The 13870-nt window shown below is 40.5% G+C and overlaps 2 protein-coding genes across 4 annotated transcripts in view; one reads left to right on the top strand and one right to left on the bottom strand.

Moving 5' to 3' along the window:
- phka1a (phosphorylase kinase, alpha 1a (muscle)) overlaps positions 1-4609 on the top strand; it is a 56274-nt gene extending 51665 nt beyond the window's left edge. For all 3 annotated transcript variants that reach the window (XM_055901307.1, XM_055901308.1, XM_055901309.1), the window contains 3 exons: positions 1022-1075; positions 1718-1918; positions 2253-4609. In XM_055901307.1, the coding sequence (XP_055757282.1) occupies positions 1022-1075; positions 1718-1918; positions 2253-2426 (429 nt within the window). In that variant the 3' untranslated portion in view covers positions 2427-4609. The remainder of the gene's footprint in view (positions 1-1021; positions 1076-1717; positions 1919-2252) is intronic.
- Positions 3792-13870, bottom strand: part of LOC129835606 (acetylgalactosaminyl-O-glycosyl-glycoprotein beta-1,3-N-acetylglucosaminyltransferase-like) — a 28625-nt gene continuing 18546 nt past the window's right edge. The window contains exon 5 of the mRNA XM_055901311.1: positions 3792-11891. Coding sequence (XP_055757286.1) covers positions 11810-11891 — 82 coding nt within the window. The 3' untranslated portion in view covers positions 3792-11809. The remainder of the gene's footprint in view (positions 11892-13870) is intronic.

Here is a 13870-nt window from a genome sequence, read left to right as displayed (position 1 = left end):
AGTATTTTTTATATATAATATTGAATTGTGTATAGTATTATATATTGTGTATAGTAATAGTATTATGTTAATAGTATTTTATATATATAATATTGAATTGTGTATAGTATTATATATTGTGTATAGTAATAGTATTATGTTAATAGTATTTTATATATATAATATTGAATTGTGTATAGTATTATATATTGTGTATAGTAATAGTATTATGTTAATAGTATTTTATATATATAATATTGAATTGTGTATAGTATTATATATTGTGTATAGTAATAGTATTATGTTAATAGTATTTTATATATATAATATTGAATTGTGTATAGTATTATATATTGTGTATAGTAATAGTATTATGTTAATAGTATTTTATATATATAATATTGAATTGTGTATAGTATTATATATTGTGTATAGTAATAGTATTATGTTAATAGTATTTTATATATATATAATATTGAATTGTGTATAGTATTATATATTGTGTATAGTAATAGTATTATGTTAATAGTATTTTATATATATAATGTTAATATAATATTGTGTATAGTAATAGTATTATGTTAATAGTATTTTTTATATATATAATGTCAATATAATATTGAATTGTGTATAGTATTATATATTGTGTATAGTAATAGTATTATGTTAATAGTATTTTATATATATAATATTGAATTGTGTATAGTATTATATATTGTGTATAGTAATAGTATTATGTTAATAGTATTTTATATATATAATATTGAATTGTGTATAGTATTATATATTGTGTATAGTAATAGTATTATGTTAATAGTATTTCATATATATAATATTGAATTGTGTATAGTATTATATATTGTGTATAGTAATAGTATTATGTTAATAGTATTTTATATATATAATATTGAATTGTGTATAGTATTATATATTGTGTATAGTATTATATATTGTGTATAGTAATAGTATTATGTTAATTGTATTTGAACCCGGGTCTGATTCTAACCCATTCAGTCATTAAAATAATTGTTTTGCTTTGCAGTGTCATGGTCTGTCCATAGAAGGATTCGTTCTACCATCTTCAACGACAAGGGAGGTAAGGCGTCCAATCACAGCGCTGATTAGAAATGCCTCTGTTGAGAAATTATGTATAAAAAAATGATGACTACTGATCATGCATTGGAATAATTTACTATTCAGACAACTGTACTTCCTGACTTCAGAAAGTCTCTCATCCCCTCCCATCTCTCATCCTATCTCCCATCTCTCATCCCATCTCCCATCTCTCATCCCCTCCCATCTCTCATCCCCTCCCATCTCTCATCCCATCTCTCATCATCTCCCATCTCTCATCCCATCTCCCATCTCTCATCCCATCTCCCATCTCTCATCCCCTCCCATTTCCCATCCCATCTCTCATCCCATCTCCCATCTCATCCCCTCCCATCTCTCATCCCCTCCCATCTCTCATCTCATTCCATCTCTCATCTCATTCCATCTCTCCTCTCATTCCATCTCTCCTCTCATTCCATCTCTCATCTCATTCCATCTCTCATCTCATTCCATCTCTCATCTCCTCCCATCTCTCATCTCTCATCCCATCTCTCATCCCATCTCTCATCCCATCTCTCATTCCATCTCTCATTCCATCTCTCAACCCATCTCTCAACCCATCTCTCAACCCATCTCTCATCCCATCTCTCATCCTTCCACTCCCCCAACCCCCGTCACACCCCAGATGACTTTAGATGAGATCAAGTTTGCGGTGCACGTGGAGACGGTGCTGAACCGGGTGCCCCAGCCAGAGTACCGCCAGTTACTGGTGGAGGCCATCTTAGTTCTCACCATGCTGGCAGACGTGGATATAGACAGCGTGGGCAGCATCATCCATGTAGAGAAGATCGTCCACATCGCCAACGACATGTTTTACCACGACCAGGTGGGTGGGCTCGCATTTGTTTGTTCTACTATGAACAGGTGGGTTCTGTTCTTTTTTACTACCAGTACTAGATGGGCCTTTTCCTTTCCTTCTTTTCCTTTCTTTCTTTCTTTTTCCTTCTTTCTTTCTCTTTCCTTCTTTCTTTCTTTCTTTCTTTCCTTTCTTTCTTTCTTTCTTTCCTTCCTTCTATTTCCTTCTTTCTTTCTTTCCTTCTTTTTCCTTCTTTCTCTTTCCTTTCTTTCTCTTTCCTTCTTTCTCTTTCCTTCTTTCTTATATATTTTTTCCTTATTTTTTTCTTTCTTAAATTAAAGTTCCTCCCTCCCCTCCTCTACAGAAGGACTTGGGAGCAGAGGAGCAGATCTTAGAGAGAGACCCCTCCACAGGAGTGTGTCGCTTGTTGTATGACAGCGCCCCTAGTGGACGATTTGGCAGTATGACATACCTCACCAGGGCTGTGGCTGTATATGTACAGGACTTTCTGCCCTGTGGCTCCTGTGCCGTGCAGTAGTGTGCTGGCTGTGTCAGAATACCTGTACCTGCATTCTAAAGGGGAGGCTTTTTTGGGAGGCTTTTTTTGGGTATGTGAAAGTAGAACGTTTTAATATTATTTGACATTTTGAAAATTGAGTGTGTTTTAAATGCCAAGATGTCATATTAATTTGGCCTTTCGTCTAGTAGAATTCGCTATATACTCTATTGAGGAAGAGAATCGTCTTTTCACACCCACGTGTGTTTGACAACAGCTGAAAATCAGAATAGGGAACGGCGCTCTACAAAAATGAACGACTGGTGGAAACAAGCCCGATTGCGCATTAGATAAGTAGTATGTTGATATTTGTTGCTTACTGCATATGTCTTTACACAGCAGTACGTTCTAAATAGTATGTAGTACTGTTAGTACACAATATGTAGTTTTAGTAAGTAGGAGGCATGACAGATTTCAGACACGGCCATCCACACACACCAACATGTACACGCTTAAACACAAACACAAGTGTGATCTGACAGTTAGACTTAAAAAGCAATTACTTGAGTGTTCATTGGGTCTCATTTTTTATCTTTTTTTTTGTCCAGCCTGGCAGATATTTACATCCAACATGGACAACACACTCTCTTGTTTGGTCAGACAAATAGCACCCTATTCCCTATATATATAGTGTACTACATCAACCAGGCCCCTTAGGGTCCTGTAATCCTTGCTAACTATTACTCGATAACTAGTCATTGATAACTAGTAAGTAACTGGTACCTAATAACTGATAACTAGTCATTGATAACTAGTAAGTAACTGGTACCTAATAACTGATAACTAGTCATTGATAACTAGTAAGTCACTGGTACCTAATAACTGATAACTAGTCATTGATAACTAGTAATTGAGACCTATAAGAGGGTTATCACGGGCAGTTTACAGTTCCATTATCTGGTTTGTTGAGATGACTTGACTAATGTATAATCTTCAGGTAGGTCTGCCTCCATGTGATAGATGTTGTGTGTTTCCTAATCCTGGGGACCTTAAAGGGTGAGCATTTCTGTTGTTGAACTAACACACTTGACTGATGGAGGTGTATTAGTGCTAGGACAATAACAGAAATGTGCACCTTGGGTCGCAGGGACCAGGATTGAAAAACACTGTTGAAACTGATGCTGCCTGGGTTGTATAAATGTCGGACATTTTGTTTTATTGCCAGTGTGAATTCTGGGACATTTTTGTTTCTGAACCTCAAAAGCCATATGCTGTATTATGAAGGTGTTGTTTTGGGGATTGTCACAGTTGCTGTTTTTTGTTTACTAATATACAAGGCAGAAAGTATAACATAATATGCAAAAAAAGGACGATGTAGATTTGATAAGTTACTTAATTTGAGAAATGTTTTCTTTTTGTGATTTATTTTTACAAGCTCAACTTTTATAAAGGTTAAGTTAAATGAATGTAATTGGCTTTGCAAGTATTCGATCAGATTAAACGTGAGCCAACAGAACAAACGGTAATGAATGTAACTAAAGGTGTGGTTTCTAATGTCACCCTGTTCTCTATGCATGAAACTATACACTGAGTGGACAAAACATTAGGAACACCTGCTCTTTCCATGACATAGACTGACCAGGTGAATCCAGGGGAAAGCTATGATCCCTTATTGATGTCACCTGTTAAGTCCACTTCAACCAGTGTAGATGAAGGGGAGGAGACAGGTTAAAGAGGGATGTTTTTAAGCCTTGGGACAATTAAAGACATGGATAGTGTATGTGTGTGCCATTCAGAGGGTGAATGGGCAAGACAACATATTTAAGTGCCTTTGAACAGGGTATGGTAGTAGGTGCCAGGTGCACCGGTTTAGATGTGTCGAGAACTGCAACGCAAGTCAATATTAGGAAGGTGTTCTTAATGTTTTGTACACTGTATATATACTATAGCTCAGGAATGGGGCGCAACAAACTCAAATGTCAGTTTGTACTCATATTTAAAAAGTGCAATTTGTATCGGAATAAAATCCTTCACAAAAAAAAGTGACAAGAGATTGGCACCTTGATGAGTTGAATAGTTTGTAAAATGATATATATGTTCACAGTAGATGGTGGGAACCTCAATGTAATTGGCTACTGAAAGGTTTTACTGTATCTGTAAGTAAGGATCACTGTTTGACAATAAAATAAATCATCTAGATGAAATATTAAAGGCTGTTGCGAGGAGCCGTTGCAGTGTGATTTGTTCATAGTCACAAATGCATGTTACTGATGTATGTAAACCAGTTATGTCTGATTTCGTTTCATTGAACCTTTTATTTAACAAGGCAAGTCAGTTAAGAACAAATTCTTATTTTACAATGACGGCCTACCTCGGCCAAACCTTGACACTGGGCCAATTGTGCTCCGCCCTATGGGACTCCCGATCACGGCCGGTTGTGAAACAGCCCGGGATCGATCCAGGGTCTGTAGTGACTCCTCTAGCACTGAGATGCAGTGCCTTAGACCGCTGCGCCACTCGGGAGCCCGGACGTGTAGTGTTTACCAATATTTCACAGAAAAATGCATTAAATACAGGGAGCTATAGGGAGATACTGCTCAGTCTATAATGCAGGGGTGTCAAACTCATTCAATTAAGTACCGATTTGAGGCCTTTTACAACTAATCCATGGTTGGCTTTTCTCCAAACAGCCACTACAAACCTATGCTAGCTAACAACCAATAGAAGTGAAATTGGTTTGATGTCACGTGCCACATTCACTTCTATTGGTTGTTATCTAATTGGTTTTCTTCAGGCTCGGACTATCTAATTGGTGAAAACATTTGCCTAACAGTCCTAGTTACAGATTTATTTTGCCACTTAAAAAAGAGAACATGCACACAAGCCCCATTCACTTCTACTGATTGTTAGTGGTGGCTAAAGTAGGCCTCAATGGACACAGCAGGTCTGATGAAACATTAGAAATGAGTTATTATACCTCCTAAACTCACTTCTAAACAATGCTTGGGCCTAAGGCTGACATTGACATCTCAATCAATTATCAGGATTGTCTAATCACATCTTATACAATCATACACTCTCCAAAAACAAGAAAAATGTAAGAAAATTATCAAATAAAATGTGTTAACAAATTGACTGTTAATCCTATACAGGTAAAACCAGATTCTCACACACAGCTATTATACAGTAAGACAAACCTTCCATAAACAAAATGGATATGTACGACATTAAAACATTGTATTCATAGCAGTTGATTAGTGATCAGTTTACATTTTATATTGAAAATATCTTCATTAATTTAACAGACATTAGTTTTAACATCAAAGATACAGGATGAAAATTTCCTCATTTCAAATGAAATAAGACCCTTTTAGAAATCAAACCATTATATTCACGGTAGGTAATCAGTGATCAGTAAATGTATATGGAAATAATATCAAAATTAAACATCAAAATATGCTATGGCCATACTAATTTAATTAAATGTTTAATAGATGCCACTTTTCACATTTATCAAAATAATTATAATAATTGTGCTCAAGCATTGCAAGGTTGGTACAGTATTTTAAAGAGCAACTGCTCCTTCAAACCAACTTCTCATTTTGAAAAAGCCTATGTGGCATCCGATATGAATCAGAAACATTTGAGTTCAATACAAAGTGTAAATGGGATTATTTTGGTCATGAAGTCAGTCTCGTCCAAAACAGCGTTTTGTGAGACTTGTGGTGGTGACTGCATCACAACTGTCGAGGTGACGAGTGCGGCCCGCCTCCCAGACGGACCTACTCATTTCACTCACCCCGTGGGCAGTCTTTGCCTGTGGATCTTCTCTCGACCTCACAGGCTGGGTCAACTCCCACCACGCGTTGTAGGCCTGGATTATCCCGCGGTAGGAGCCTCTTTCCAGGTGAAGGGGCCTCCCTGTCTTCCTACCCTAAGCTGTTTTTATCAGTGGAGCCCTGAGCTCCCAATTTATCAACCAATTCATCCAATCATCACTCTTCTTGGCCTATCCCTGCTTGCCACAGAGGTTAGCTCACTCCTTCCTACTGTTGGGTTCTGAGAACATGAAATATACTTATTCATGTCACTGAGGAAGAGAGGGTAATGTATAATGTTTACATTATGTCAGGATATGTTGTTGTTAGCCATCGGGGATCCTCTGGGAGGAGAAGAGACACAGTCTGGTACCAGTCACCATGACAGTCTTGAGTTGGGGAGGAGTGAGCACTTTGGGGCCTGAGGTCAGGTCAGAGGAAGTGAGGAAGAACAGATATCACCAAGGTTCTGCCTAGCAACAGAGATGCATTGGCTGTTCAGATGTGTAGGAGGAGACTCATCATCTTTAAATATCAGTGCTTGTGTGAATATGTCATTGTCTAATGCAGCTGTATTGATCCTCTGGGAAGAATTAAACTTGGTTTAATCTTTCATAGTGTCCGTATAGTTTTATACTCTGAGAATTAGAACCTAACGCTACTGACTATGGGTAGTCTGGGACCTGGTATACTGGCTAAGGCCCGGGTATAGGATTTCAGCTGAGTTCATTCTTAACTGAAAACAGGGGTTTAGCACTTCGTCTGGGTGGAGGACGAAAACCTTCCAGGCTAGACTCCTAGTGACATTTAGTGTTCTGTTTGCAGTTACCCGGTAGCTCCCCTGTTGCTTCCTGCTCAAGCCCACAATAGGGTCTGGCCGCGGGCCAACTAAGGTGAATTCCCTGAGTCTGTAGTTGTTTTATTGTTACTTTACTTCTCAGCACTTTATTCAACAGAGGAATTAACTAGTTCATGAAAACCAGTAACACTTCTCTTTTTGTTCCACAGCCTCACAACTGATGGATTTGATAGATTTTGAAAAACAATATGCAGTAGCTTCTAACAATAGTAATTAAGTTCTGTTCTTACCTTGCGACAAAATCTTCAAGCTTCTAATGCATCAATCTCTTCTTTTACATTGCTATTTATAAATGTTTTCTGCCCACGGTTACCTTAACTACAGCCACACAACACATCCTCGTCATTACAAGTGACATTGTCTCCTTTGCATGTGATGTTTACACAATGTTAGGTAACACATTGTCTCCTTTGCATGTGATGTTTACACATCGTTAGGTAACACATTGTTTCCTTTGTACGTGATGACAATCATTGGCTTCATGGCCCACCTGCCATCAGACAGATCCAACCCAGGGCTTGAGCGCGATGGGGGTGTCGCTATATAAGGTGAACCTCCGGCAGAGGAATACGTGCACACATTCTACCTGCAACCTTCACTTACATTTAAGTCATTTAGCAGACGCTCTTATCCAGAGCGACTTACAAATTGGAAAGTTCATACATATTCATCCTGGTCCCCCCGTGGGAATTGAACCCACAACCCTGGCGTTGCAAGCGCCATGCTCTACCAACTGAGCCACACGGGACCACTTCCTCCCTTTGACTGTGTTGTGCTGCTCTCTAGCTGTGGTTGGGGCCTCTTCCTGTCCTCCTTCTGCTTCTTCCTTGTTTTCAGTGTTACCAGAGTCCTGTTGGGAGGCTGGAGGAGTCCTCAAGTCATATTGACCAGGCTTATTCACAACACAACGTAAATGAATGTTGGGTTTGTTTCAAATGCTGCCCACAGCTGGTAGCACACAAGTAATCATCAATTCGGAGTGGTAAATTTGCATTGACTTTGGATATCCATATGGGACTAGGTCGGGACCATCGGTAAATAACACAATGTACATGGGACAATATGTTTCAATGACTTAACCTCAATCCAACTATGCATTGTAGAAATTCATATACAAATATTGAAAGCATTTAATGACAAAAACTAAAAGGTGTACAACATGAAAATATTGTCTCATTTACATTGTGCAATTTATTGACAGTCCCTAACTAGTTCCAGATATAGGCTATCTAATGTCAAACCAACTTTGCACACCAGCCGGCAGAAGCTAATTGGTGAAATCATTTGACTAACTCTTCCCACCTGAACAAACACACGAGAAACCCACATCAAACCACACTGCAAAACCAACTCTCATTTGAATTCAGTCATGGCCAGTAGCATTTCTTAATGAACCAAATCTAGAACGAGACCAGGAAGTGCAGTTTCCATTTCAACAAGGTCTTTTTTATATTTTTTACTTGACTCACGATATGACGTAGTTGTAGAAAGTAAACAGTATGGTGTGTCCATTTCCACAACAACTAAGAGAGTTGAAGCGAGAGGCTCAACTTTTCTCTTGTTAAAGCTAACCTGTGCACATGTGCAGATACTGTCTGAGCGAAGTATTTCATCTCTCTCATCATCAGACCACAGCAGTGAATCTCTCCTTCAGATTTAGAATAGACTATAAAACGTCTAAAATATTTCTTTTGTCAATATTTTCTTAAAACTGGACTGTTAAGGGCTTGTAAGTAAGCATTTCACGGTAAGGTCTACACCTGTTGTATTCAGAGCATGTGCCAAATAATATTTGATTTGATTTATTAGGAACTACAAAATAGAATCTGAAAAATACTTTTTGGGCCTGTGTCATTAATTAGCAGTCGTTATTGGTGTGTTGGGATGGATACTATCGGAAACTGTGAGGTCAGAGTTCCCGAGTCATAAATAACAACTAGATCTAACGGCCCTCCCTAGTCTGTATTCCAAGTGACTACAGACCAGGAGGATGATTCCAGAGTTTACCCGTTGTGACATTCCATCGCTGACCTTTCACCTTTCCGATCAAAAGATGGTAAAACACAGCCATGTACACAACCTTAACAATGTGATGAATTAATGAAGCAGTTTGACACATTATCAACACAAGCTAACAAACTAACGTATTATTTCCAACGTTAGCTAGCTTAGCTGGCTAAAATCTAGCTGAACTCTCATTGGTTGAAGAGTTGTTTCGACTTCTAAAGCACTCAAATGCACAATCATCCTATTTATGACTCACTAACTGGAAGCTAACAAGTTATTATATTATCATTTATTATTATTATATTACTGATGAGTTTCTATCCCAACGGACCATAAAACTCATCCTGTTTGATTGACAGGTGTGATGATTAATGGGGCTGAGTTTTTACCACCATCATTATGGCCTGGATTGAAGTATGGACAGAGTTTCTCAGTGAAGGTCTGACCGGTGAAGGAGTAGATCAGAGACCTGGTCTCCACATCATAGAAGGAGACCCTCCTCATAATCCACAAACACCCCCACCTTCTGGGGCTTCTGACTGAGAAAGAGGGGGACAGAGGGGACAGCGAGAGCCCTGTACTCTCCATCTCTCAGCCACACAGTCCAGTATCTATTACCAGGGTTCAGGTAAATCAGCCACTTTCTGTTGATGGACTCTCTGGCCACTCCTAAAAGTGTTCTTGGGCACAGGGACTATGGTGGTCTGCTTGAAACATGTTGGTATTAAAGACTCAGACAGGGAGAGGTGGAAACTGTCAGTGAAGACACTTGCCAGTTGTTCAGCGCATGCTCGGAGTAGAAGTCCTGGTAATCCGTCTGGCCCTGCGGCCTTGTGAATGTTGACCTGTTTAAAGGTCTTACAGTCTTCCGGAACAGCTGATGCTCTCATGCATGTTTCAGTTTTACTTGCCTCGAAGCGAGCATAGTAGTTATTTAGCTCGTCTGGTAGGCTCGTGTCACTGGGCAGCTCTCGGCTGTGCTTCCCTTTGTAGTCTGTAATAGTTTGTAAGCCCTTTCACATCCGACAAGCATTGGAGCCGGTGTAGTACGATTTGATCTTAGTCCTGTATTGACGCGTTGCCTGTTTGATGGTTCGTCAGGGCATAGCGAGATTTCTTATAAGCTTCCGGGTTAGAATCCCGCTCCTTGAAGGCGGCAGCTCTAACCTTTAGCTCAGTGCAAATGTTGCCTGTAATCCATGGCTTCTGGTTGGGGTATGTACGTACAGTCACTGTGGGGACGACGTCCTCGATGCACTTATTGATAAAGCCAGTGACTGATGTGGTGTACTGCTCAATGCCATCGGAAGAATCCCGGAACATGTTCCAGTCTGTGATAGCAAAACAGTCCTGTAGTTTAGCATCTGCTTCATCTGACCACTTTTTTATAGGCCGAGTCACTGGTGCTTCCTGCTTTCATTTCTGCTTGTAAGTAGGACTCAGGAGGATAGAGTTATGGTTAGATTTGCCAAATGGAGGGCGAGGGAGAGCTTTGTACACATCTCTGCGTGTGGAGTACAGGTTATCTAGAATGTTTTTCCCCTCTGGTTGCAGATTTAACATGCTGATAGAAATGACTTTGAACTTATTCCTTGCGGTGTTATTCCTAATATCCATGAGGTTCTGTATTCTAATAACCAGAGGTGTGGACTCGAGTCACATGACTTGGGTTCGAGTCAGACCCGAGTCACACATATGATGACTTGCAACTCGACTTTGACTTTAACACCAATGACTCGTGACTTAACTTGGACTTGAGCCTTTTGACTGAACCTGACTTGAAAAGTTGCGCGTGGCAGTGCAGAGGAAAGTCGACGGGTGAATTCTGACGGAGCCCTTGGAAAGATGGCACCCCAAAATTATTATTTTCAGATATAAAGACTACGCTGTAGGCAACAAAAAACAGATTGCAACTTTCAAAACATGCAGGAAGAAAATGACAGACGGAGGAGCAACACCTTCCAACTTTGTTCGACATTTGAAGCTGCACAAAGAACGGTAAGTCGTGCTGACAGCTATATATAACTTTGCTAGTGTAACATGTAGGCTAACATAACTTTTAATCAATGAGCCTCCATACAGTCAACCAGTGTGGGAACGTGATCATTTCACCCAAGATTGAGCTACTACCGGCTAGCCAGTTGAGCGAGAGAGTGTGTGTGTGTACAAGCCTACATCGCTCGATTGAGCCCCATAGCAATCCTTGATAGGCTATGGTGGTGGGTGGGGGGGGTGCGGTACTACTGCCGCTGCTCAATAATTTTTTTATTTGCTTACCTTTTACAGATTTGAACAATACCAGGGGAACAAAAGTGTCACAAGTGAACCACAACAGTCTCCAATCTCACAGTTCATGGAGACCCGTCCGTGTAGGGCGGTACAGCAGGAATCATCCACAACAGTCTCCAATCTCATGAGGGGGTTCCTTGGTGTCACTGTGCACTGTATGGAGAAAGATGAGGGAGTTCCTTGGTGTCACTGTGTGGAGAAAGATGAGGGGGTTCCTTGGTGTCACTGTGCACTGTATGGAGAAAGATGAGGGGGTTCCTTGGTGTCACTGTATGGAGAAAGATGAGGGGGTTCCTTGGTGTCACTGTGCACTGTATGGAGAAAGATGAGGGGGTTCCTTGGTGTCACTATATGGAGAAAGATGAGGGAGTTCCTTGGTGTCACTGTATGGAGAAAGATGAGGGGGTTCCTTGGTGTCACTGTATGGAGAAAGATGAGGGGGTTCCTTGGTGTCACTGTGCACTGTATGGAGAAAGATGAGGGAGTTCCTTGGTGTCACTGTATGGAGAAAGATGAGGGAGTTCCTTGGTGTCACTGTATGGAGAAAGATGGAAAAAGGATACAGCTCAAGTCCAATCTCTTGGCAAAGACCCACACACGGCTGGAAGAATCTGTGAGCAATTTGAGGCCATATGTGACGAGTACAGCATTAAAGATAAATTGGACCATTCGTGACAATGCTGCCAACATGAGAAAAGCATTCACGGTGTGCTTCCCCGTTGACCCTGAAAGACCAGCAAACAGTGGATGCTGCTATTGCAACAAAAAAGCAGCGCTTGCAGTGTTTTGCCCTCATTCTCCAGCTGCTGGTGGGAGACGGCTTGAAAGAAACAACAGGGATGACTCCTCCTCTTTCAAAGTTATCAGAAATCAGCTCACTGCTGCGTACAAGCACAACATTCAAAAGAGGTGTTTGAGGCTGAATTTGGGGGAAGAGGCATCCCTGCTGCTGTCAACACAAGATGGAACTCAACACTGAGACAAGTGAAGGCAGTTATCCAATGTGACCATCTAAAGCTCTGTCATGTTCTAGAAAAGGCTGGGCACAAGGAGTTGTTGCTCACAGTACGGGAGTGGAATAAGTTGAAGGAGTTGTTGCTCACAGTACGGGAGTGGAATAAGTTGAAGGAGTTGTTGCTCACAGTACGGGAGTGGAATAAGTTGAAGGAGTTGTTGTTCACAGTATGGGAGTGGAATAAGTTGAAGGAGTTGTTGATCATAGTACGGGAGTGGAATAAGTTGAAGGAGTTGTTGATCATAGTACGGGAGTGGAATAAGTTGAAGGAGTTGTTGATCATAGTACGGGAGTGGAATAAGTTGAAGGAGTTGTTGCTTACAGTATGGGAGTGGATTAAGTTGAAGGAGTTGTTGCTCACAGTATGGGAGTGGAATAAGTTGAAGGAGTTGTTGATCACAGTACGGGAGTGGAATAAGTTGAAGGAGTTGTTGTTCACAGTACGGGAGTGGAATAAGTTGAAGGAGTTGTTGCTCACAGTACGGGAGTGGAATAAGTTGAAGGAGTTGTTGTTCACAGTACGGGAGTGGAATAAGTTGAAGGAGTTGTTGATCACAGTGCGGGAGTGGAATAAGTTGAAGGAGTTGTTGTTCACAGTACGGGAGTGGAATAAGTTGAAGGAGTTGTTGATCACAGTACGGGAGTGGAATACGTTGAAGGAGTTGTTGTTCACAGTACGGGAGTGGAATAAGTTGAAGGAGTTGTTGCTCAGTACGGGAGTGGAATAAGTTGAAGGAGTTGTTGCTCACAGTATGGGAGTGGAATAAGTTGAAGGAGTTGTTGCTCACAGTACGGGAGTGGAATAAGTTGAAGGAGTTGTTGCTCACAGTACGGGAGTGGAATAAGTTGAAGGAGTTGTTGATCACAGTACGGGAGTGGAATAAGTTGAAGGAGTTGTTGTTCACAGTACGGGAGTGGAATAAGTTGAAGGAGTTGTTGCTCAGTACGGGAGTGGAATAAGTTGAAGGAGTTGTTGCTCACAGTATGGGAGTGGAATAAGTTGAAGGAGTTGTTGTTCACAGTACGGGAGTGGAATAAGTTGAAGGAGTTGTTGCTCACAGTACGGGAGTGGAATAAGTTGAAGGAGTTGTTGTTCACAGTACGGGAGTGGAATAAGTTGAAGGAGTTGTTGCTCAGTACGGGAGTGTACTGTGAACAACTGTATAAATGTATAAAAAATAAATTATGAAATATCACATTTACAGTATTCAGACCCTTATCTCAGTATTTAGGTAAAGCACCTTTGGTAGCGATTACAGCCTCAAGTCTTAGGTATGACGCTGGAAGCAGGTTTAAATTAACCAGGTATAAATGAACCCTGCAGGTATAAATTAACCCTGCAGGTATAAATTAACCCTGCAGGTATAAATTAACCAGGTTTAAAAGGGGATAGAGTGTGAAAGGTTATGTGTCCCTGAGCTTGCGTGCCTGAGACAAATGATCAATGGTGTGTGTGTGTATACCTCTGCGTGTGTGTGTGTGGGGGTGTGTGTAGGTG

This window comes from Salvelinus fontinalis, chromosome 36, assembly GCF_029448725.1.
Source record: "Salvelinus fontinalis isolate EN_2023a chromosome 36, ASM2944872v1, whole genome shotgun sequence".
NCBI lineage: Eukaryota > Metazoa > Chordata > Actinopteri > Salmoniformes > Salmonidae > Salvelinus > Salvelinus fontinalis.
Note: the sequence above shows the minus strand (reverse complement) of the source record. Positions and strands in the feature narration are given on the sequence as shown.